Genomic DNA, 26,335 nt, shown 5'->3' with positions numbered 1-26,335 from the left:
TCAGATAAACCAGTGTTTTGATGGGAAATGTCTCAATTTTTTAAAATCTACATGGATCAAATAAATTACATCTGTGGATCTCTATCTACAGGCTACTTGTCTGTAACTTATGACCTAAAGGATAACCCAAGATTTGACTATAATCTCTTTGCAATCTGCAATCTGTTTGCAATCTACCTCAATTCCTTCACACAAACTACACCACAACAATCCACATAACTACTTACTCGTACCTCCTGACAGACAACACACACTACAGCCCGCCAGCTACTACTGTTCACCCACTTACCTTTGCTATGAACTTCCTCCTCCACCCCTGTATGGATGTACATCCATATCTAATTTTTGCTCAGGCTTCAGAGGATAACTTTTAAAATTTTCCTTTATAAAATTTCCTTTCTTTTCTAGCTTCCACACATTGTATATCCACCTTTCATGATCCTTGGCAGTTTTCACATTATACTACAGTTTTTAACGTAAAAGATTGCAAGATTCTGGTAACGAGATATACATCTGATTCTGTTCTGTATTCCCGACATGACCAAACAGAACCTGTTGATTACATGCTTAACAATTAATGAATAGAGCTATTTATCTGCCTATATGCATTAATACTTCAACTAGATGGCCATTACACAGTATGATCCCTAGGATTCTGAAAATCAAAAGGCTAACAGGTTCAGAAAAATATCCCTGTAATATTAACTTTGACTCAGAACTAACATGAACCCATGATTCTTTCAAATACATATTTTAGTTCTGTCTATTGAAAAGATCTAGAAGCAACAAAACTCAACAGTATTGATTTTGGTTTCTAAACACCATTCTCACTAAAAGGAACCAGAGCTTCTTGGTGAAATGGTTGATTCTTGATATGTAGGCAAAGTAGAAGACCAAGGAGCACACCAGAACTGACGGACTCATGATAAAGAGGAGGCAGGAGCTACCCTGAAGGGGCTCTTATTAGCTAAATCTGAGCACCCATGAAGACTGTAACTGACTGTTAACACATTGAATAAATAAACGGCTACGAAGAGTGCAGTGATACACAAAAGGAAGGAGGGGAAACAGGGATGGCCTCGGCGAATGCTAGCTAATACAGACGAAATGACAGAAAGCCAAAATTTTGTAACTTATATTGTAATAAATGATTTCAGGCTCAGGAAGCTGAAACCACAGGGTGAAAGGCTATAATGTAACAGGTTATTTACAATGTACCAAAATATTATTCCATAGAGTCCTTTCTAATAACAGATGATAAAACTGTACCTTAATGGAGAGATCTGAATGCTGCCACCTTAGACAAAGGATCAAATTTAGCACAGCTCATAATGGGATAACCTATCATTTGAGGTGCCTCCCAACATGACTCAACCCCAAGTACACTTCACCTATGATGAAGCACTCTTGTCAAAAATGTTTAAATGAGCTGCAATCAAGCCTCTCATATAGCTTCCAGTTTACAGGAAGTCAGGAGTTAGAGAAGCAAGCTCAATAACACCATGAGGAAATGTTCAAACAAGTGAAGAATGTTGCACATCCTACAGACAACTGAACTGGACTTTAAAAAAAAAAAGTCGATCACAAAAGACAGAAAAGGGCAGAGAGACTGTTAAAATGAAAAGAAATTAAAAATACATCATAACTAAATACAAGGGGTTATTTTATTTGGAACCTGGTTTTTGTTTTTTTAAAGAAGGTGTGCTCGAAAAGACATTCTTGGGACAAGTGGAAAAATTTAACTGAATATTATATTACGGAATTACTTTCATTTTCTCAGATAGAAATAGTTTTGTGGTTTTTATTTTATGTATAAAATGCATATGACTGTATTTAATATTTGGTTATAGTATGGAGATGTACACTATAAACGTGGTGCATGTATTATGTGTGTGTTGGCTTTTAGAGAGGAGAGATTATTTTTATTCTTAAAAGGTACATGCTGAAATGTTTAGAGGGTGAGGTATAGTGTCTGCAACATACTTTCAAATTGTTTAACAACATAAAAGGGTACTTACTTGGGGAGAGGACACAAAAGGGAGAAGGGTGGGAAGGGAAGACCAAGGTGGGAGCAGAGAAATGATTCAAATAAGGCAAAATGTTAATAACTGTTGAGCCTAGGTGGAGCGAGTATACAGGTGTTTGTTGTACTGTTTTTTCCTCAACTCTCATATAAATTAAATTCTTCATAATAAAAAGTTATCAGGAAAATAAAAGAACAATTTAAAAAGCAACCAGTTTAGAAACAATGTAACGCCGTTACACTGGTTACATCTGTCTTCCACTATCTTCAGGAGTTTGTCCAAATTCATGCCCATTGAGTCAGTGATGCTATCTAACCACCTCATGCTTTGCTGCCCCTTCTCCTTCTGCCTTCCATCTTTCCCAGCATCAAGGCCTTTTCCAACGAGTCGGCTCTTTCCGTAAGGCGGCCAAAGTGTTGGAGCTTCAGCTTCAGCCCTTCTAATAAATATTCAGCATTACCCTTTAGGATTCTAAGTAGCTCAGCTGGAATTCCATCACCTCCACTAGCTTTGTTCCTAGTAATGCTTCTTAAGGCCTACTTGACCTCATATTCCAGGTTGTCCAGCTCTAGGTGAGTGACCATACCTTTGTGGTTATCCGGGTCATTAAAACCTTTTCTGTGAAGTTCTTTGGTTTATTCTTGCCATCTCTTCTAAATCTCTTCTGCTGTTAGGTCCTTACCGTTTCTGTCCTTTATTGTGTCCATCCCTGCATGAAATGTTCCTTTGATATCTCCAATTTCCTTGAAGAGATCTCAAGTCTTTCCCATTCTACTTTTTCCTCTATTTCTTTGCACTGTTCATCTAAGGCCTTCTTATTCCTCCTTGCTATTGTCTGGAACTCCGCATTCAGTTAGATATGTCTTTCCCTTTCTCCCTTGACTTTCCTTTCTCTTCTTTCCTCAGCTATTTGTAAAGCCTCCTCAGACAACCACTTGCCTTCCTGCATGTCTTTTTCTTTGGGATGGTTGAGTAGCTGATGCTAAAGATAATGGGAAACTTATCTTCTTACTGTATACTCCTTTTTGCACCTTATTATAACACAGACATATATGATATATTCAAACAAGTTTTTTGATAACCATTGATTGTAGCTATAATGAAATCATCATATCTTCATGCTTTCATGATCAATACCTAATTACAGTGGAGTTATAGCTCACCTGAGAATTACGGTCTAAAGTCTGTGCATAAGGTGAAAACAGCATATAGCAAAAATCTGCCTTAAAAATCTCTTAAATATATGCCACACTGGACCAACACACCATCTCAAATATTTCTATACAGCTAATTTTCACACAAGCACTTGAACAGTTTGCTGTTTCTTCAGCTGACAAGTAGATGCTGAATAGTTTGTGCTCAGGCCTCCTGCTGTGATGTTAAAAATGTGTCTTATCACAGCTAGATGAGAAGCATTCAGGAATTGAGACAGGTTGAGAGAAGAGCAAATTTCCATTTCCGATTTCACACTTAAACCAGAATGTTCACTGTTTAGGTTAATTTCCCCTTGTTTTTGTCACTGGATGTAAAAAATGAATTTGATAAATCTACAAATGGACAGAGGAGTCCATTGGGTCACAAAGAGTCAGACATGACTGAGTGACTAACACATATGCAAGATGTATAATGACAAAATGGCTCTTTTAAAAATACATTTCAAAAACTGTACTTCTTTCAATGAAATAAATCGTTACAGTGGAAAAAATATCACAATCCAAACATAATGGACTAATTTGCAGATTGGGGATAGATGGTCACAATTCCCATATCAATGTGAAAAAGAGAGTGTAGTAACATCTCTTGTTCAACATCATAACCTAAGCTGTAGCCCATTTCTTTATATTAGCATTTCCAGGCACAGATATAGATTCCTCAAATCTTTATTTATTCTTATTAATCTTCAGTTCAGTCGCTCAGTCGTGTCCAACTCTTTGCGACCCCATGAACCGCAGCACACCAGGCTTCCCTGTCCGTCACCAACTCCCAGAGCTTTCTCACACTCATGTCCATTGAGTCGGTGATGCGATCCAACCATCTCATCCTCTGTCGTCCCCTTCTCCTCCCGCCTTTAATCATTCCCAGCATCAGGGTCTTTTCCAGTGAGTCAACTCTTCACATCAGGTGACCAATGTATTAGAGCTTCAGCATCAGTTCTTCCAATGAATATTCAGGACTGATTTCCTTTAGGATTGGCTAGTTTGATCTCCTTGCAGTCCAAGAGACTCTCAACAGTCTTCTCCAACACCACAGTTCAAAAGAATCAATTCTTCGGTGCTCAGCTTTCTTTATAGTCCAACTCTCACATCCATACACGACCACTAAAAAAACCAAAGCTTTGACTAGATGGACCTCTGTTGGCAAAGTAATGTCTCTGCTTTTTAATATGCTGTCTGCTGCTGCTGCCGCTGCTGCTAAGTCGCTTCAGTTGTGTCCGACTCTGTGTGACCCCATAGACGGCAGCCCACCAGGCTCCGCCGTCCCTGGGATTCTCCAGGCAAGAACACTGGAGTGGGTTGCCATTTCCTTCTCCAGTGCATGAAAGGGAAAAGTGAAAGTGAAGTCGCTCAGTCGTCGGACTCTTAGCGACCCCATGGACTGTAGCCTACCAGGCTCCTCTGTTCATGGGATTTTCCAGGCAAGAGTACTGGAGTGGGGTGCCATTGCCTTCTCCAATATGCTGTCTAGGTTGGTCATAACTTTTCTTCCAAGGAGCGTCTTTTAATTTCATGGCTGCAGTCACCATCTGCAGTGATTTTGGAGCCCCAAAAATAAAGTCTGTCACTGTTTCCATTGTTTCCCCATCTATTAATCTTCTAATTCCACTAAATAAAGTTAGCTACCACTTGAGGCTAAGTAAGAACTCCCAGACCTTTCTTCCCCTGCTCTCTCTGGTGAGCTCCTAATCCATATTCTTACTGGATGCTTCTCCTTGTAGAGGACCCACCCACAGGCAACTCAGATTCATTAACCAAACTCACTTTTTTCTCCCCCCTCCACACTCCTCAGTCTATTCTTCTAGTCTTCCCTATCTTGAAAAAGAGAACAAATCTCCATTTTGGCGCCCAAGGCAAAAATCTAAACTTTGTATTCTATCCCACCCATCTTTACTCCTGTAACCAACCCCCGAATTTGGTGCGTCCTACCACCTACATCTCTTTTAAGTCCACCCCGCCTCTACCACGCCCACTGTCAATGCTTGGGTTCACCTTAATCATTGCTCACTTGAACTAACTAGTCCCCTTGTTGAGTCTCTTCAATCCATCTTGCAGACACCTGAAAAGTTAACTTCTTAAATGCAAATTTGGTTACACCACTCTTTCTACCTAAGGAAAAAAAGGCTCAAGAACAAGTTCCAAAACAATGATACAGCGAGCTAAAAACAAGCTCATTTAATAACATGAAGTAATACAAAGAGAATGTATCAGGCATTTTTTTATGAGTATGTTCCTATTCTACCCCACACTATAGGACCAAATTAAATAAGCTAATAAGTGTATTCCAGTAAAAAGAGGCCTCAGGGAAGCAAGAAAATTCAACTGCCTTCTTAGAGACAAAAATGAACACAAAATGGATCCTAACAGTGATAAAAGTGCCTTAAAGAAAACAAAGAGCTTCCCAGATCTGTAAGACAAGACTGCATTCAAGCTGAATGTATTAACATGCCTAAAATGAATGCCATAATCAGAAAAGGATATGGGAAGTGAAAGCAAGCAGAGAAGCTGCAAGAAGACAGAAAAATCATCCATCCTTAAAGTAAAAGATGAATGAGGTCGTCTCAGTCTCAGGTCACCAAATATATAACTTCCCTGGTCAAGTCCATGCTAACTAAACCACATGACTGGCTTGAGTCTTCAGGTCCTTCTAACTAGTGTTTCTTATTTGGAAAACTTAAACTGGCATGTTGAGTAGGACCTAATAAGCAAATCTACCAATCAGAAAAGTTTACATTAATCACACTAACATGCACATACCATTATAAATTAATAAACTGGAATTCTGATTTTACCTATCAGTCTTGCACAGCTGGTTAATTAATTAATGTAAGTCCAACCACGGGATAAGGAGCTGGCTTTCAGCAAGCTGACAAGATCAGATTTCTAAGAGAGTTAAGTCCAGAATCAGACGTAAGATGAAGTTAAATTCTGAAACTGTATTTGTGGCTATTTAAATTAAAATTTAAAATCCAGTTCCTCGGTTACAGAGCCACATTTCAAATCAGTCACATGCGGCTGGTGGCTATCATACTGAACAGCACAGATAATGAACATTTCCACTATCCAGAAAGTTCTAACTGGACAGCACTGTTCTTGAAGATAACCTTAAACTAACCCTACTGTGAGTCCTCAGGAAACAGCCTGGTAGACAGTCTCGGATGATTGACACAGAATCTGAGAGCTAGACTATCTTCTGCAGAAGGTACAAAACAGATGCGCAACAACAATTGTTTTCTTTCCCTTTGTAATGATTTCTTGATATCAGAATACACAATTTTAGTCTTCAGGATTCCCACCCCACTTCTTATCACTAGATGATACTTCACAAACTTGAGGCACAGACATTAGAAGCACATTCTCTAAGCCAAACTGCCTAGATTCATATCTCATCTTTGGCGCTTACAAGATATGTGGCCTTGAACATGTTATTTAAGTACTCTAGCCTTCAGATCCCACATACGCCAAGTAGACATTAGGGTACCGACTTCATCGGGTTACCATGAAAATGAGTTTATACATGCAAAGTGTTCAGAACTGCGCTCAATACAGAGTAAGTGCCCAGTGTGAACTGCTACTACTTTTACTGTCACCATCACCACCCTGAAAGCGCTTCACTTTCCATGTGGAAATGTGAAAAATGCTCACCCAGAAGAAATATTAACAAATATAAAGGAATAAAATAAAAAAAGGATCACAAAGCCATAGGGTCAGTCTATGATAAAGAATTTTTTTTAAGATTAAAGGAAATGAGTACTCTGGAGTGCTTAAACACCAGAAAAAGTCATGAGTTTCCTGACAATGTCTTACTTGTAAGACTGACAAACCACAGGTCAAAACTAGTCTACATAATAAGCTACCGAGCTATTTAAATAACCAATGAAAACTAAGGAGGAACTGAGAAGATACAAGTTTGAGTTCACTAGACCAAATGATACTTCCCTGTATAAAGCACATTTTGACATTTAAATGTACAGCCTCTCCTAAGTTACCTTTAGGTTTACTTGATAAACTGACCAAAGATCTTCTAATCTTTTCATTAAGAAGGGAAAGCACCAGATATAAGTAAAGTATCATGCCAAACAACGATCCATCAGGTAGTCTCCAACTGGAATCCCGCAGTAGAAAACCACACCTTGCTCTAACGGTACACAGACAAATGAAAATCCTGAAGTTAAAGTGCAAACTTCAGCAAATGTAGCCAGATGGAAAGATCCAGAGCTTTGGAGACACACAGGCTCAAGCTTAGAGCTTGGCTCTGCCACTTACTAGCTGTACTAACTGTTCTTAGTTAATACTCAAGAGCTTCATCTTACTATCTGTAAAATACACATAAAGCATAGGCCATCTAAATAAGAAAAACGTGTAAAGAGCCTACAATAGTGGCTGGTACTTAGTAGATGCTCCATAAACAGTAGCTAGTTAGTAAATTCTGAGAAGACTCTCCAGGAGTCTTAAGAATAAAAGACCACTACTTTACATAGTAACGACAAAAATTATTTTGACCAGGTAATAACTATAAATCATGAGATAATACAAAATAATCATTTGTTTCCCATATTTTCCAACTTATTTCTCAAACAGAAGTCCCTTGTTTACTGAACTGTATTTCCTGTTAGGCTGTGACTACAAACCTCTTGGGCCTATTTAATAAAAATAACTACATTTCTTACACTGAAACAGAGTTTTGACTAGCAAATACCCAACTAATCCACACCAAAACATAAACACTAAACATAAATATCTAACATTTTTTCCTTTCTCTATTATATTGGAAAAAGAAGTAAAGGAATTTTAAGTTTCCCTCAATGAGTCGAATTCTACATAACAAAACAATACAAGGTAATTGCTTACCTGGACAATATTTTGTACTTCAGATCCACCAATCCAGAATGAATGGGGGTATTCCCTTTCAGACTAGTCTGAGAAAAGACAGCAGTCAAGCAGCTTCCAAGATTCTTTCCGTTTACTGTATCCAGCTTTCTTCAACAAAATCCCAAACATGCACTTCGGTAACTGTTGAAAGACAGAAAGCAATCCATACACCCACCATGGCACCAGCAGCAAAGCACAGGCGCCAAGAGATGGAAGGAAGGGCCCGTGGAGTGGCGGATCTGAGGCACAGAGACACGTTACAAGCCCCGAGTCAGCGGTTTCACAGAAGAGGGTCTGCAGGCGCGCTGCTCCCCTCTGTGCTGAGAGACGGATGAGAAACTCAAAAACAAAGGAGACATCCCTAACAGTAATACTTATTCATGACAAATATCATGCAATTTCCAAATACATGATAAAAATTTCCTCTACTATCCATATAAATTGTCCTAGTCATTCAGCTACAATGAATTTTATCCATTTCCTAAAACAGTTCCTTTACAATTACAGAAACTTTGTCAGTCATAATTAATAAGGGAGGGCTCAAATATTTCCTAATAAAGATTTATTTAAGCACCTAACAAGAAATTTTTAAGTTTGCTACACATAAGACATCTACACATCACTCAAATCTTCAACTTTCAGCTAAAATACAGGACGTTTCAAAACATGTGACATAACTTTAAGAGTGAACTTCTGACTCAATAAAGGCCAATCCCCCACAATGGCCAGTCACTGGGTACACTAGGGAAAAGAAAGAACATAATAAACAATTTACTAGATAACACCTTTAAACACATAAGCCCAGTCCACATTATATCAACATTCTTTTATTACCATACCAATCCTTACAATTAGACTATAAATTCTAAGCAAACTACAAGGCAGACAGGAAAAGGTATTGAAGAGGATGCCACAGATAAAAAGTAAAAAATCCAAAGACTGAAGCTGCTTGCACATAAATTTGCTACTTCCTCAATTGCCACACTACCGCCAAAATGTTCCTGAAGTAACCATAATACCTACCTTCACTGAAGGGTTACTAACGGACTAGGCCTTTTACATTCATTACTCATATTTAAAAATATGAGAAGAAATAACTTGCTCAAAATCGTACATCCACTAGGTGGTAGAGCCCATGCCCTTTTCACAGAATACGGTGGCCTCCAAAGCCCAAGGGCCAGAAAGATCGTGATTCCTGGGGCAGAAGAAACCAAGCTCTAAGCTAACTGACGTCAGAACAGAGAACCACAAAAATACAAGACAGTAAGTGTTTCAGCCTAGCTGAACTAAAATACGACTGAACTTGTTGAGCCATCCTGAGAGGGCTAACTCCCTTAATCTTGCCACTTAAAAGCACTTCCATATCAAAAACTCATGCAATTCTAAGGCCACAATATTAATTCTATACCCTTGCCCACTCAGACTGTGTGTTTAGTGGCAAAGATGTGTCTGTGACAAAGAATCCCAAACCCAGCTGAAACCAAAGAATTCTTGAATTCCAAAACTGGTCAATAAATAGTCCATAGGCAAAGATTAAAGATGTTCTGGTTTTTCATGTATAGGCAAAGCACTGAGGTGACTGAAGTACCAGTCTAAGAGTAACCTCTTCATAGCAAACAGGTGGAAATATCTTAATACCCTCAACTTAAACATATTACATAAGCAAAATCACAAAGAATAAGTGCTCAAGCTCTTCTCATTAGTCTAGAGCTTAATAAACTAGAAACCCAATTTTGACAAAAAATGCTAGTGGGCTATGGCTAGTAGTTAACTGCTAGAGCAATACAGTCTGATCTTCAAAGTGTAACTCCCTGCTACAACCAAAACACAGCCACAGCAATCTGACTGACAGGCTCATTTCTGAGCCTCCTGCACCACCAGGCCGTTTCTTCTATTGCTGAGTTAACTTTCCCCCTTTCCTTCAAATAAACATTTACTGGATGCCTAATTGGTGGCAGGCCTTATGCCAGAGAAAAAAGATTAACAGACGCCAGACCAGGATAGTAAGGATTAAGTTCTTCATGCCCTCTGCCCCCTCCTCTTTGAGTCTCCCAAGCAATCATTTCACAGAACCAAAACACATTTTATCATTAGTTCCCAAAACTGGTTACGAGTTCTCAATTTAACTCTAAAATAATAGTTACTCGGGTTCTTTTGTCTTACCAGAGTTCTCACTTAATTTTCTTTTCTTCCACGGACCAGTGAGTGGTTTGCTATTAGAGAACTCGATATCCGTAGTACTTAGGTATCTGCACGTCTCTCTACTCACAAACTTTTTTTTCAGTTTACATGTTCATGTCCCACTGTTTCTACTTCACAGCTTTCCATTCTGTGAAGGTCTTCACTGCTGACTAACCAACCCTGAGAGGGAATCTCCTAAAAATGTTTCCTGCTGACATAATTGAACTCGGCAATCTTTGAATTTTGTTAATAAGATCCAGTTTAGAGATACCCTACTGGACTGTCAGGTCTACCTGGCTGGTGTCTCATTTGCCTACAAACTTCCTGTTAGGCAATTGTGATCAGCAGAAACTGAACTGAGGGTAACAAGCACATTCTTGACCAACAGGTTTTTCCCCTTTTGTCAACTAATTCAATGAACAACAATAGAACTCAGGAGGAAATCTTGTATCGTAGTCACCACTTACTCTGTTAAAGGTCAAAATCACCAGCAAGCAAGAATAAGAATTTAAAAATTCTAATTTCCTTGGCTAAACTAAATTGATCAAACATAGATCACTATGCTCAGTGTTAATATGAACAATTACCAGTCTCTTTCTACCAGGATACCTAAAACAGGGTTAAAGTGCGTTCTCTCCATAACAGTACAGGTCTAATTATGTCTAATTGGTAGTTCTTAGTAATTGTAAGAGTATTTCCCAGATTTCCAAGGCAGTATTGACTCTGTATGATTTCATCATTTCCCCCAAAGAAGCCTCAATAAATGCATGGCTAAAAGCAAATGAATTTTAGGCCTCTGCAAAGCTTCACAATTAAGTACATGCACACATCATGGACAAAAACTAAAACTTTTCTCACACCATCTGTCTTGACTGTACTTGACAAAATACGGTCCTGTACTTGCGGGGAGAGCTAGCTTGGCAGACAGCTGCTGAGAGACAAGTCTTTGCAAGGTCCTTTCATATACATCTCTCACAATCCTCCCAACACTGAAGCAATACCTGCATTTTTTTTATTTTTACACACAATGAAATCTTACCAGAGAAAGGTTAACTTTCTTAAGGTCACACAGCCAGCAAGTTAAAGTTATGATACAATCTCAGGTGTTTCACCCTAGAGCCCATGCCCTTTATGTTAAATCATGTTTCTCTAAGGTCACAGATCCTTAGAACTTATCTACTGTTTGGCAAGTTCTCATCAACAGATATAAAAGGAATTTGGTTTCCTCAATATTCTGCTATCACCCACGCTCTGGGTATATGTTTAAGAGTCTCTAAATAATGGTTAAAATGTCTATGAACAGAAGTTTGTGCAACACATACCACCCTTCTTTTCCCTTTAGCAGTCTTTCTCCCCATCCATCCCCATTTGTCTTAAGAATTATCACACAGAAATCTTAAAAAGGTTTCATAGCATGAAAAAAAAATCTAACATTAATTTAAATAAATATCTATTGCACACCCAACCACTAAACATAGTGAGGGATTCAAAGGACAATCAGCTTTCGACATGATCAAACTTTCATGATACAGAGGAAGGTTTGATAAGTCGCATATGCATTAGGAACAAGTTATCATGAGAATTAGTGATATAGGTGAGAATTTCCAAAAAAGAGGATGGCTAAGACACAGGCAGACAGCAATAATACATGTAAGCAACCAACAGGAAAGTTCAACTCAAAATTTACTGAATACCTACTACAAGAAGACACTGTTGAGGAATTTATCATTTAATCGGGGACACAAACAGGAAACTATAATATAAGCCCAGAATATGTTAAGTGCCACAAGATAAATACAAAGTGCCAGAACTCATTCATTTAACAATGATTATCACGTAGGCGGGAGAAGGCAATGGCACCCCACTCCAGTCCTCTTGCCTGGAAAATCCCATGGACGGAGGAGCCTGGTAGGCTACAGTCCATGGGGTCGCTAAGAGTTGGACACGACTAAGCAACTTCACTTTCACTTTTCCCTTTCATGCACTGGAGAAGGAAATGGCAACCCACTCCAGTATTCTTGCCTGGAGAATCCTAGGGACGGCAGAGCCTGGTGAGCTGCCGCCCATGGGGTCGCACAGAGTCAGACACGACTGAAGCGACTTAGCAGCAGCAGCATCACGTAGGCATTGCTATCAATATAAAAACAAAATTATATCTGCCACCATAATATAAATTGACATCAAGAAGAGGTATCTAAATTGTGTTCTGAGAGGAGAGGAGAGGATGTTATCAACATGGGTGGAAGAGAGGATTGATGAGATCTCACCTAAATCAATTTGGCTGGAGAGCTATTAGGTCCTTCTTATTAATATCAGTAGCCTGAGATACATGGGCTTAGGTCAGTTCATATCAGTGCTGACAAAGGAAATCTGAAGAACAATGGTCCTCCACACTTTGGCTGGAATATAGAATCAGTGAGGAATGGGAGAAGAAAAAGCTGGAAGGGAGGCAGGAATCTGAATTGTGAGGACTTCAAATGCTTTCTTTCCCTTAAACGGTAAATATCACCAGGTGGAATCCAAGATCCCAGGCACCTCACAGCACAGGAAAGTCTGTTTCTAAAATTCATAGGACCAAACAGTACTACTCAGAGGAATACACGTGCTGTTCTGTAAACCTATGAAATGGGCTAGCAATTCTCCTGTGCTACAGAGCTCTCTGTTTTCAGGAGACAGCAGTCAGGGGCCAAGAGTGCCAAGACGTGTGGGCAGGATCAGGTTTAGCCTTATCAGATCTGAAAGGACATCTAACCTACTCCAAAATCAGGAGTAAAAACTGATAATATTTGAGCCACAAGCCTCTTGAGGCCAGTCAGTGAGTTCTATAAATAGCATGTGATTTATTTCATTTGGACCCTACTTAAGCCTTTGTCTATTTAATCTGCATTTGGTAAATCAGCACATGGCTAGAGGCAGATGAGGATAAGGGATGGTGACAAAGACCCAATTTTTTAAAGGAGTCACTAAACAATCCCACTTATTCCACTTAGAAAGCCAAAGACAAGAAGGGGGGCAGGGGGAGAGATGTAAAAAGAAAAAAAGATAATTACTTCCAATAATGTCATTTAGTTTCTTTCATCTCTTTGGTCTTGTGGCCCGTCTGTACTTCAACAGCTCTAAAAATAGATTTGATATTATAAGTTCTTAATGAGATCCAATGTATTTTACCTATATTATTACATTCAACAAGCAATATAGCCATTCAGAGGTAACCAGAAGGGAAATGATTCACTTAAGGTCACTTAGCCAAGAAGGGAACCATTCAGCAGCTAACAACAAAGGATAAACTGCCCATTACTTGAGTAAAGGGGGGAAGGGATACTCTCACACCCACACAGGAGGCAGGATTATCTTTCCCAAACCTTTAACATTAAGTTTTGCTATTTTCTAATAGGCAGGCCTAATGACCATTCCTTCCCATTAGCAGGTCTGGGAATGCTTTCTAGCAATAAGGGCCTGAGCACAACTCATACTTCTAATTCAAGCATTCAATTTCATGAGATACATAATGCAGCTTTCATCGTTCCCAGTGAAGTCCACCACCCTACACAAAGCCTGGTGAACTTCTGTGTATTTCCAAATGGTTTACTCCTTTTCTACCTCAGTAATATTAAGGCTAATTAAAACCAAAGTTGGTGACGGACAGAGAAGCCTGGCATGCTGCAGTCCATGGGGTCGCAGAGAGGTGGACACGACTGAGCAACTGAACTGAAAACCACAGTCAGAAGTTCAAGAAGCAGTCCCACAAACTAGGTACGTAATGGGCCAATATAAGGCCATGAAAGTCATTCGATGGTTAAATTATTCACCATCAGCAGTTATAAATTCAGTTGTCTCAATCAAGAGTTTACAGTCTGTATTAAAGACTGAATCCTATGAGGTAGGTCAGTGGAGAAGCACTTTTTGTGAACCTGGTCACAGGCAGGGGTAGGAGTAACAACAGGGGTTATATTTTGAGTATTTAATTATTCTATCGCCAGTTTTATTTCCTAGGAAACTGAAAAAGTGCAAGAAAAAAAGGAAGGAGGAATCAAAATCAAAGTAGAGAGATGAAGATTAAGAAATTAGTGAAACCCTGTTTCCTTTCTTTGATAGAGCACACTCTGGAATATCAATTGAAAGTTATCCTGTTAACCATTAAGTACCAAATTGGTACAGGCAGCACAATCACAAATATTTGAGTACTGAAGCTGACTCATAAAAATCTAAAAATATTTCATGCTTTAGGCTTTCAAAATACCATCAGTTTAACCCCTTCCCCTCCTTTCATCATGTTATTTTGAAACCAATGTAAAAAGTGTTTTTAATCCAGTTCTGAAAACTATAATTAAAATGCAGTGAATACAGAAAGCCACGTGCAATTTGATTTAGATTTTAAGGCATTATCATTCCTACACCTGATCCTGGATTTATGTTAAGTATCTGTGCTATCTATAACACTAAAATAAATACATATATATTTATAAAAATAGTTGCGTAAGACTCTTAACTGGTAGCCCTTTAAGGGAATACCACAATCCGTAAATGAAAAGGCACTTTCAAAACTGATCCAGATGATTACCTTGTTAAATCCTCTCTGTTAAATTTTCTAAGAATCCCACTTAATAATGTCCCTGAAAAGTCTGAAATATCTTTTCAGATCAGACAAGTACAATCACGTAATATCAAAACACACAGGAAGCCAGTTATATTTAGGAGGAGATTTTTTTCCATATCCATTCAAAGACATTAAATGGATTACACTGTACTTTAATTCTTTTGAAAAAGACATTCTAGTTATTTTATTTGATTTTCGGCTGCGCCGTGCAGCTTGTGGATTCTTAGTTCCCTGACCAGGGATAGAACCAGGGCCCTCTGCAGTGAGTTCTACCCACTGGACTACCAGGAAGTCCCTAGTTATTTTTTAGATGAATGGAAATGGAAGGAGAATTTAACAGCCAATTTCTAAGAGATACCAAGTTACAATTTTTTGCTATGCAGTACTCCTCCTATTGTAAATATAGGTATTGTACATATGTAAGAATATGTACTATATGTGTAATTCCATTAGGATATTTTACCAAAATAGCCCCTACAAAATTTGCAGAATATCAAAAGCTTGATTACAAAAGTTTGATAAGTTGTACTGAAGAGGAAAAGTTACCTAATAAATGAAAATCAAATAAAAACTCGTATCAGTATCCCTTAGAAAGCAACCACACGTGTTCGCGCGCGCGCACACACACACACACACACACACACACACACACAAATCAAAAACTACCAGAGCTTTTTTTTGCCCTCTAACTTCCAAGACTGCTGGAGAAGTGCAGTGAATTATGCAAAGGACAGCAAATATTAAGCTGCCTCTGTATTTACGCTACTGTATTTCCATTTTTAAAACATGCATCTCAACTCCCCAGACACCATCATCCACAGAAACCATGCAGCTATCCAACAGACTTTCAGTGTCACCATTTATTATTTATAGCATTAAATGGGGGAAGTAGCTCTGATGTCACCGACCCTACCCAGTGGAATCACTGACTCAATAAACATTTTCACACTGGAGAAAATCTGGCTAGGAAAACATTTTGCTATGTTAAGTAGATTCTTTCATCTTTCTTCTCAACCCTAGGGTAGAAGAGGTTACTGTTTGGAGAGATACAAAGAAACTGTCAAGGTTTCCACAGGAAGAAAACCTGGGCATGTTCATTTGCTGAGGCAAAGACTTCCCCCTCCCAACTCTCCAGAGCCCAGTTTGATTTCCCTAATGTTCAAATTGGCAGTAACAGCTGCCATATTTCACTTTTTGTACCAAATCATCCACCAAGTAGCAAATTTTTCGTTTCTACTAGCCACTCTCTCGCGGTCCTGTTTCTAAAAACCCACTCTGGATCCAAGTCCTAAGGCGTAAGGGGCTGGAGTGTTCGTGGGTTCAGGGAGTCTGGCCTGGCTACCAAAGGTTTCTAAACAGAAGAGTGATCGCCTCCCCTGGGCCGCAGGCTCCCCCTTTCTTTTTTTTTCTAGAAGAAAGAACTGGCGGCAGTGATGAGGACAGCCCCTCCCCCCTCCCCCCCAATTTCCCAAAGCAGGAAAACGTGAAGTTAACAGTTTCTCTTTTCAGGGAGATGGAATCCAGAGTACCTAGGGCCTTGCTCTGCAAACATCCCCTCTCGGCCGAGTAGGAAACCCTTTGTCCGAGAAGCCGGACACCACAGGGGGCCGGGAAAGAGGTTCCTTTTTGGTCACAGCCTCCAACCCAAGAGCTCTCCACCTCCACCCCCGTAGGGCCGATGCCGGCACCAATACAGCCCTAGGTCGAGAAGAGGGTGCTGAGACCCCTTCCGGGATGCGGAGGCCACGGCCCTGCCGGTCTACTCTGTACCCTCTCCCATCACCATCTCACTCGGCCTGAGTGGGGCTGGCAAGAGCGATGCAGGCCTGGGCCGGAGAAACAGGGAAGGAAAAAAAAACCTTCTAAAGGGGGAACGGGATGCTAGAGTGAGTGTGAGCTAAGGCCACAGCCTGAGCGAGCGAGGGTCGTTCGAGGGACGGGCCCGGAGACAGAAGGGAGGGAGGGGGGAGGAAAACCGAGGGGCATGGAGGGGGCCGGGCCAGGTCTGGCCTGCGAGCTCGAGGGATCCGGAGGCACCGCGCCGGGCCAGAGGCCAGGCAAGGCGGGGGGCCCGTTCCGGGCCGAGGCAGCAGGGAAGGGCCAGGGCTGGCCTCGCGCCGGACGTTGAGGTGGGCAGGCCCGCCCGGGGCCGGTCGGACGGAAGAACGGACGGTCCAGCGGGCCGCACTCACCATGAGCTCGATGGTCTTGTCCTCAATCACCGAGTCGGGCTCCATGGCGGCCCCGGCGGCCCCGCCTCGCTCTCCCCGCGCAGCAGCGAACGGCCCGGGCGGAGGAGGCGACGGCGGAGGCGGCAGAGGCGGAGGCGGCTCTCGCACCCACTCTCGCTGCCAGCCCGCCCGGGCCGCCGGCAGCTCCGCCCTCCCCCTCGGCGAACGCAGTACGCAGAGCGAGGACTACAGCTCCCAGCAGGCGCCGCGGGCCCCGCAGAGCGTTGTGGGAACGAGAGTCCGACAGCAGGCCCCTCTCCTGGCTGCTCGAAGCGGAATGCTGAGCGGAAAGCGGCGCCGGACTGTGAATGCGAGACTTGCAGACCTGAAGACGTAAGGGCTCTCTCAAAGTAGGGCCTCGGCAGCGCCCCAACTACATGTCCCAGAAAGCCCTGCTCTCGGGGTCTCCTTCCGGCTCCCTTCTCCTGACTTCCTGGCAGCCCGAGGCTACCCAGACCGGCACCGAAACTCCGAGGCAACTCCTCACTTGTCAGAGATAACTGCGTGCGCGACCGATTTCCGCACATGCGCGTTCGATGTCTGCAGCGCCCACTCGACGCTGAAGTAGCGGCGCGGCTGGTCCGCTAGCGTTTACGATAGGGTGAGGTGTGGGCGACAGGTGGGTTCGACGTGCGACAGGAGGGGGTGGTCTTGGGCCTCAGGCGTGGAGAGAGGCCAACGAGCGGGAGAATATCAGGCAGACGGGTAGGCTCTGAGAGTATAGGCGTCCTAGGAGTGAGTGTTAGGAAAGTTAGTAGGGAAAGAGAAGGTTTATGGTCTGTATGCACCACGTACCGGGAGGAACTGAGAAATGAAAGGGGATCTGTGTATATTGAGCCCCTTTAATTCATTTGTTCAGAAAATATGTTTTTAAACGTCCAGCCTCTGCTGGGTACCAGTGTAAGCACTGGAAATCAACTCTGAACCTTACAGACAAGGCTTTTCTGCTCAAGGAGCTTAATTCTAATGAGGGAAAGACAGGCATTAATCGCAAGAGTGACAGCTGCTAAGAAGGAATACAGCTGGAGAGTCCTTCCAGTGAATTCTGCCTTCAGCTCTGTGTGAACTTTGTCAAGTCTGTCAGTACTCTCTAACCAAAGGGGAGCAAGGGCACACCGATAGCTGAACAAGTTGAGTTTACTACTGGATGCAGGAAGGGAGGACACCCACCATGAAGAACTGTAGAGCATCCCAGAAGGAGTTGTCAGGTGATTTGGTAGAGGGTTTAAGGAAGTGGGGCTTTATTCTGGATAAGATGCTGTCAGGAAGTGGGGTAATTCTCTGATTGGGTATTCAATAAACCGTACCTAGAAAGAAGGAATCCTAGAATGACGCTAAAACTCTAATTGGTAGAGAAGCAGAAGTCCCTCATTAGCCAGGTTGGGGGGTGTTTGGTCTTTTTTTATGGTTTGGACAATGTATATGTTTTATCTGTGTTCAAATGTAATTAAGGAGTGGAATTGCTTTTTTATTGATCTGTCATGGTCACAGAATGGCTTTGTCTAACGTTAATTGTTCTCTGAAATTATATTTAACAGAGGAACCCAAAGCCTAGCTAAGACAGCCGGGTTTATCATCTAACAGCATTACTACCTGTCCAATGGTATCAGGCCAGCTTCCAAATGTCGGCCTTTCTCAAGTGTTTTGCATTCTCTGCAGCTGTACAGTGAAGGAACTAGATGACCTAGAAATCGTTCCGTTTCCAAGGATCAAGTTATTAGAGTAATTTGTATGCAGGCAGGACACTGTGTAAAGTTCTGTGCAGGTAGCTTTTGAGTTTCATAGTCCTTATCTGCTGCTTTCCACCGAAGGAACTGAAAGAGCACAGAATTAGAAAGTTATTGCTGCTAACTCGGTGTCTGATTTTCACCATACCCTTTGCCTCTCTGAGCCTTGAGACGTTCATTAGTAGAATAAAGGGGTCAAAATAAATGACCTCTGTTTCAGTTACATATTGCATCTTATAAACCACCTCCAAGACATAGTAGCTTAAAATAACAGTGCTTTGTTATTATTTACATTGTGTGGGTTAACTGGACTCAGCTGGCCCACATGGTTTAAGCTGAGGTTACTCATGGGAACGCAATCAGCTGAGAGCTCATCAAAACAGTTTCTCATCCTCCAGGGCCTCTCTTTACCAGCTTCTTACCATTCGGGCTTCTGTATGGTGACTAACTTCCAAGAGGACAAGTCCCAGTGAGCAAATGCTTACCAAGATTTGGTTGCCCACATTCCATTGGCTAAGACCAGCCAGATGGCCAAGCCCAGAGTCAGTGTGGAAAGGGCCTATACAAGGTTGTGAATACAGAGGCATGGTTCACTGGGGGCCACTAATGTAACAGCCAATCAAGACACTTTAAAAAGTGTCGGCACTTGCCACAGGAACTAGCATATGGGGCTAGGGTTGGAATCACAAGCTAAATATGAACCCCCATTATGTATGTTTGTCCTGCATTGTCTTTTTTATTGTTTCAAAGTTGACAGTTACACATTTTCAAATCTGAATTTCTAACTTGTCTTGAAAAATTAGAGTATCTGGTTGTATTGGCTCTGCATGGCAGCAGTATGCAGGGGTTAAATGGAACTGGGGCTTCCTAGGCGGCTCTAGTGGCAAAGAGCCTTCTTGCCAGTGCAGGAGACCTACAAGATGCAGTTTCCATCTCTGGGTCAGGAAGATCCCCTGGAGGAGGAAATGGCAACCCACTCCAGTATTCTTGCCTGGGAAATCCTATGGACAGAGGAGCTTGGCAGGCTACAGTCCATAGGGTTGCAAAGAGTCATACATGACTGAAGCAACTTAGCACACATGCACGTGAATAGCAATTACCTTCTTGATGTAAAGCATGTTCTCTGTAGATTGCCACTGTTACCACTGCTCCCTGTTGCCTTATATCTGCATGCTTTACTTGTTTAAGTTGTACATTTAACCTGTATGGATATTTGAGTTTGCAACCCTGGGCGTTGGAACTGTACTGGAGATAACTCAAGGTTTCTATCCTTTTATTAAAACCATATCCCACCTTAAGAGGAAAAAAATACTAATATTATTGGGTCAAATTCTAGGAGCTCAGTGAGATGAAAAAGTTGTGTATATGATAGAAATCATTCCCAAGCTGTATAAGAGACAAGCTGAGCCAAGACCTATCACTGTGCTGTTTCCTCTCCTCAAACAAGAACTCAGGTACTTACATATTTTTTTTATTGCTTCAGGCTTGATGGCAACTGGCAATTAGATTTGTCATAGACAATGGCATAAGACCTTGGGGTTTATATGACATGCCAAAAACACACTGATGCAGGTTCATGATTCCCCAACCAAAACCTTGAGGTCCAGATATGCTTCAAAATTCAGAATTGTTCAGATTGTACAAAGGCAGTGTGATGTACATAATACTGTATATATAATGTGATACTTGCAAGGGGTCTCAGACAGCATTTCATAATCAAATACATACATTTTTCTGTAGCAGAGCCTGTAAGTGCCTATTAGCAATTTATAGCCTCTCAGTTCCAAATCCACCCTTCCTTTCCATGATTTGAAATGCTGGAGTGGGACCTTGTAAATATTTGCCAGCTGACAGTGCTTAACTAGGTCAATAGAGAGCCCTAGAGGAAAACAGCAATGGCACCCCACTCCAGTACTCTTGCCTGGAAAATCCCATGGACGGAGGAGCCTGGTAGGCCTACAGTCCATGGGGTCGCTAAGAGTCGGACGCGACTGAGTGACTTCACTTTCACTTTTCCCTTTCATGCACTGGAGAAGGAAATGGCAACCCACTCCAGTATTCTTGCCTGGAGAATCCTAGCGACAGTGGAGCCTGGTGGGCTGCCGTCTATGGGGTCGCACAGAGTCGGACACAACTGAAGCGACTTAGCAGCAGCAGCAGAGGAAAACAGCCAAATGAAGGGTCTTCTCTTCCCTGTTCCATAATAGTCTTTTCCTTCTTGCCTTTGTGGCACAGCAGCAAATGGCTTGCAGAAACCACACACACACATGTGTGGTTGGGACATCCAGAGAGTGCTTCCCAGTGAGTTCAGTGGCACCTTAGCAGGCAGTTTCCTACTTGCCAGCCCCAACCTGTAGCACCTCAGCAGACTTCACCATCCAGTGGGCCATAACTATCCTCTTTCTAGTAAGGTTTGAATCTCATCCTAGCAGTGGGGGTGGGAGGATTCCTCCAAGTCCCTTCCTTCCTTGAGTACTCTGCCTCAGTCTCAAAGGTAGTGGCTTTTCTCTGTAACTGCTACTTCTGTATTCTTCGGAGTTGTCTTTACTCCAATACCCTGTTACTAATTAATATTTTTTTTATATTAAATTTTCCCAAAAGAGAGTATGGCAGATATGAGGGTGTGTGATTTCCAAGATTAGATCATGAGAGTTGTGGGTTCTTCCTTGCTCCCTCTATCTTGGGTTACTCACTCTGGAGGAAGCAAGCTGCCCTGTCATGATGACACTTAAGCAGCCTTCCGTAACATCCGTGTAGTAAGGAACTGAGGCCACTTGCCAACAACCAGCACTACCTTTCCAGACCTGTGAGTAAGCCGTCTTGGAAGCCATTTCTTCCCACCCCAGTTGGCCCTTTAGATGACTAGTCCCATTCAAAACTTGACCTCGTGAGAGACCCTGAGCCAAGACCCACCCATTCCAAGCCATTCCTCAACTTCTGCCCTGCAGAGGCTGTGTGACATAATAAATGTTTATTATTTTAAGCTGCTAAATTTTTGGATAACTTGATATGCAGCAATAGAAAGCCAAGAGAGTTACCCCCCCAAAAAAAGAGCTAGTTCAAATACTGAACTTGGTGAGTTCTCTTGTAATCAAGGCACCATAAACCCTCGGTAGAGCTTTGTGTCCTTCCTTTTCTTACGAATGCTTTTGAAGGTAAAGAGTGGTATTTTAAAATGGTATATTTTGACCTGTGCTGACTTTTCTGAATTCAAATATATTGTAAAGAAGGATAGTACAGTGAAATTTTGACTTAACTCATTCCCAACAAATGTAAAGAACAAAATTCTCTTGAAGAAAAATTTTGTGAAACCAAAGGAAAGAGAATGTTGGGAAGTATTGAAGGTAGGAGCCCCTTATTTTATCCACATGACAAGGTTCTATGCCTTGTCCATCTATGTATAGAATCTAGAAAAAAAGATAGTTGTGATAATATCCATATGAGTACATTTATTTGAACTGATAAGACAAAGCCATGCTTTTTCTAACTTGGCTGACTGGTTTGATAGCACCACTAATAGATGTTACTAACAGATGAGGTAAATCTTTAATTCTGTAATTTTTAGGAAAATACATTTAAAGCACATAAGGAAAAACATTTCATCCATTAATTTACTGGCAAATGTATTGAAATTAACTTTTGTATCTTCTCCACCCATTTCTTTTTTAACTTATCAAGTTATATAAGACCTCTAAGTGAGGGGGTAAAAAAAGGTTGTATTAGAGTGGAATACACTGTGCCACCTTGGCAAATTAACTGTGCATCATTCAGAATTCAACCAGGGAAACAGAACCAGTAAGATGGTTACTAAGGGGCTTTTTTTACAAGTTGACCTCACATAATTGTCTAGCTTAGTTCAGCAATCTCTGTAAGGTTGTAATTTTTGTGTTGATGCTGGATCTTCAAGTCCACAGGGCAGGCAGTCAAGACAAGAAGACAGATATAAGGTGGGGGAGAGCAGACATAAAAGTCAGACAAAACCTTTGTCGATTCTCACTGCCCTGACCTTGGTGGTATATATGTCTTGCAGAGCCTGGAGCCCTTTGTCAGGGAACTGAACACACACACCTGCCCAGGAATTGGAGAAACGGGAGGAGGCTCTAGAGGAAGGTGGAGTGATTGCAGACCCAGCTATTCCTCACATGAAGGAGGTGAGTGAGCAAGCAGATCAGTGGCAGTGTATGTGGGCTACAAAATGACTACAGTTTCACTTCCATCTTCCAAATCCTGGCATCTGGTGGCTCACCTTGATCAGAACCATAGAGGAACAGAATATGGGGAAATGTAGTTTAGCTTAGTCAAGCTGGCAGGTTACTCAGTTTCCACACCCTGGAAACATAGTGGCATTATATATATGTCTTGTTCATACAAGGTCTAATGGAGTCAGCTAGCCTTCCATCTTGTATTACTGTACACCACCTAGAATCCATGGTCTCCGGTATTGCTGGGATAGAGGAAAAGCTCACCAGCTTATTCAGAAGCACACTATTCCTGCTCACTATTCATTAGTCAGTACCTAATCATGTGGCCCTAAGAAGCTACAAAGGAAGCTGAATTTGATGAACACAAGGAATTTTGGTAGAGGATCTGTGTTATACCAGTAAAATTAATATTCATTTCATAAATCTGGGTTAAGATTTTTTAGTACATTTCCCAGAAATTGAGAAAAGGAATTTCTCCAGTGAATATACAAAAAAATCATTTTACTAGTCAGGTGGTTTCTGATACTTTGCTCTGAAAAAAATTGGAGGATTGAATTGAGTTTTAATGATAATATAATTTTGCTAACAGACCACTATGAGGTATTTGACTTGATAACTTGGAAATAATCTTTAAAGTTGCATGCTATTTCTGTGAGAAACGTTCATTCTTCTATGGACAAGTCTTAGCACTAACATCTGTAAAAGTAAAATCTAAAAATATATTTATATTTGACACTAAACCCTGTCTCATTCTAACAACAAGTAATATTCATACTTGGATATGCAAACTACTTTTTCAATTATTTGTTGATTTAAAAGATATAATTCTAATAAAATTCTATGTTTATCTTTAATCATTATTAAACTTCAAATGCACTTATTATTTAATCAGTTGCATTTAATAATAATTATCATGTTGATTTAACCCAGAAAGGATTTTTTTCTACTAATATGTTGACCCTGTGGCCACAGAAAATACAAATTACAGCATATAGAAAAGAAGTATGATAGGGTGATCAATAAAAGACTTTCAAGCATTAGAATATGTTTGGGATAAAATTAGGATAAAATTATCTGGGGAAAATGGAATGGAAATATGAGTTCAGGGAGGAGAAGAAAGAATATTAAATTTCCTCCTATTGGAAAAGAGCTTATTCGTGTATATTTTTAAAGGATGATAGTATAAAATTGTTATTTAAATTTCATTGAGAAGAGTAATAAAACAGTTTTTCAGTATCAACACACTAAAAATTCTTTTCATCTATTTATGCTGAAAATTTTAGATACCAGTTTAAGAAATGAGTAACTGCATAATGTTTGAAGATTTGAAGGGTGTGGTGACATAAGCAAAAAGGGTTAAAGATTACTACTGTAGATCACTGTGGTGACTGAAGAAAGGGCATTGCTACTCTGAATGCCAGAATCTGAAGTCTTCAATCTTGAACAAGACTAGACATCTGCCAAGAAGTCCTTGACCTAAATGTGAAAGAATTGGATTTGGATACTCCTTGGAAGAAAAGTTATGACTAACCTAGGACAGCATATTAAAAAGCAGAGACATTACTTTGCCAACAAAGGTCCGTCTAGTCAAGGCTATGGTTTTTCCAGTGGTCATGTATGGATGTGAGAGTTGGACTATAAAGAAAACTGAGCGCTGAAGAATTGATGCTTTTGAACTGTGGTGTTGGAGAAGACTCTTGAGAGTCCCTTGGACTGCAAGAACTGAAACTCCAATACTTTGGCCACTTTGGTACTTTGCACCACAGGGTGCAAAGAGCTGACTCGTTTGAAAAGACCCTGATGGTGGGAGAGATTGAGGGCAGGAAGAGAAGGGGACGACAGAGGATGAGATGGTTGGATGGCATCACCGACTCAATGGACATGGGTTTGGGTAGACTCCGGGAGTTGGTGTTGGACAGGGAGGCCTGGCGTGCTGCAGCTCATGGGGTCGCAAAGAATCGGACACAACTGAGCGACTGAACTGAACTGAATATCCCTCCTCAATAATAACGGGGGACTCCTCTGGGTGTCCAGTGACTAAGACTCCTTGCTCCCAATGCTGGGGTTCAGTCCCTGGGCAGAGAACTAGATCTTACATGCTGCAACTAATTAAAGATCCCACAACTAAGACCGTGTGCAACCAAATAAATAAAAATAAATGTTTAAAAAGTTTAATAACCGAAGACATACCAATTGAAACAACCATCAGGTAGTCAATCCTTTTGTCCCACTTCTAACTCCTGAGTAGCTGCATGCAGGCTACCCACCCTACCACTGAAGACCGTTAAGAGTCTAACTACAATACACCTTCTCAAAATCATTTCTCTCTACTTTCCCCACCTCATGTTCTGGCTCTTCACATTTCCCTCACAGCTCCATACTTGCTCGGATCACTCTCTCTGGCATTTCTTCTCCCACGCTGGGGAGGATGAGATAGGTACTAGCAAATGAGGTAAGAAATGAGAACTGACAAGAGAAAATTCAGCAAGTTTAGTAAGTCTTTTTTTGCCAAAGCCTATCCCAGTCTTTCTGGAGACTCTAAACAACTTTGAGGGTTCCAGGTATTAAGAAATTTATCCTAAGGAATATCCTAAATTCTGAGGATAGATAATAGAGAATAGATATAGATACAGTGGGATGAAGTTATGTAGGGATTTCCTGATGAACTAAATTCTAGCTGGAAGAACAGAATTTATATGACTGAGGTTTCAGGCATGATTCCCAATGAGTTGTGCTTTTGTATTCAAGTATGGTCCGTTCCTGGCCTTATTCTGTCCCTCCTACCTAAATGGAAGTGTTGTGTGTCTGCCTTCTGCCTTTTTTCTGTCTGCTAGAGGAACTTTGTAACCAGTTGGGCCTCAGAATTACCAAACTTGGAGCTAAGTGTCTGCACCAGCTTGTGAAGTGTCTGCACAGGACAATTATCCATGTAACAGGATGTTAAAATACAATTCTTTCAGTCCAGAATTTCAGTTGTGGCCTCAAAGCTGAAAACAATATGTGTCATTTTAATGCAAAGTCTTACATGAAGTTTGGAAGACCTGTGAAGAGACTATTGCAAAAAAAAAGAAAATACTAGGAAATTCTCTGGTGGTCCAATGGTTAGGACTTTGCGCTTCCACTGCTGAGGACCCACATTCATTCCCTGGTTGGAGAACTACACTCTCGCAAACCTCACAGTGCAGGGAAAAAGAAACAGCTCTGCCAGCTAGTAAGCCCATCCCTGACTTGGAGGGTGTACAGGAGAGCCATGTAGACTGATTGGCAGAGGTGTGAGAGGATTTAGA

At 41.2% G+C, this 26,335-nt stretch overlaps 1 protein-coding gene and 2 long non-coding RNA genes across 30 annotated transcripts in view; 1 reads left to right on the top strand and 2 right to left on the bottom strand.

Moving 5' to 3' along the window:
- The window catches only part of FBXW11 (F-box and WD repeat domain containing 11), a 188,193-nt gene extending 170,911 nt beyond the window's left edge, over positions 1-17,282 (bottom strand). For 15 of the 28 annotated variants that reach the window (XM_081520721.1, XM_081520733.1, XM_081520750.1 and 12 more), the window contains exon 1: positions 17,081-17,282. In XM_081520721.1, coding sequence (XP_081376847.1) covers positions 17,081-17,125 — 45 coding nt within the window. In that variant the 5' untranslated portion in view covers positions 17,126-17,282. Of the gene's footprint in view, positions 1-8,089; positions 8,252-13,341; positions 13,408-17,080 lie in introns of all 28 variants that reach the window. The other 13 variants (XM_081520752.1, XM_081520746.1, XM_081520736.1 and 10 more) reach the window with 2 other exon arrangements.
- LOC145517688 (uncharacterized) lies at positions 397-7,457 on the bottom strand. The gene is made up of 2 exons (XR_014062266.1): positions 7,174-7,457; positions 397-3,990 (listed from the first exon to the last, which is right to left on the bottom strand). It is a non-coding gene; the product is annotated as an uncharacterized LOC145517688 (long non-coding RNA).
- A 388-nt stretch (positions 17,283-17,670) lies between the features above and the next one.
- LOC145517686 (uncharacterized) lies at positions 17,671-26,121 on the top strand. The gene is made up of 3 exons (XR_014062264.1): positions 17,671-17,720; positions 22,877-22,997; positions 24,332-26,121. It is a non-coding gene; the product is annotated as an uncharacterized LOC145517686 (long non-coding RNA).
- The last annotated feature ends 214 nt before the right edge of the window (positions 26,122-26,335 follow it).

Source organism: Giraffa tippelskirchi, chromosome 8 (assembly GCF_054371585.1).
Source record: "Giraffa tippelskirchi isolate mGirTip1 chromosome 8, T2T-mGirTip1v1.2.pri, whole genome shotgun sequence".
NCBI lineage: Eukaryota > Metazoa > Chordata > Mammalia > Artiodactyla > Giraffidae > Giraffa > Giraffa tippelskirchi.
Note: the sequence above shows the minus strand (reverse complement) of the source record. Positions and strands in the feature narration are given on the sequence as shown.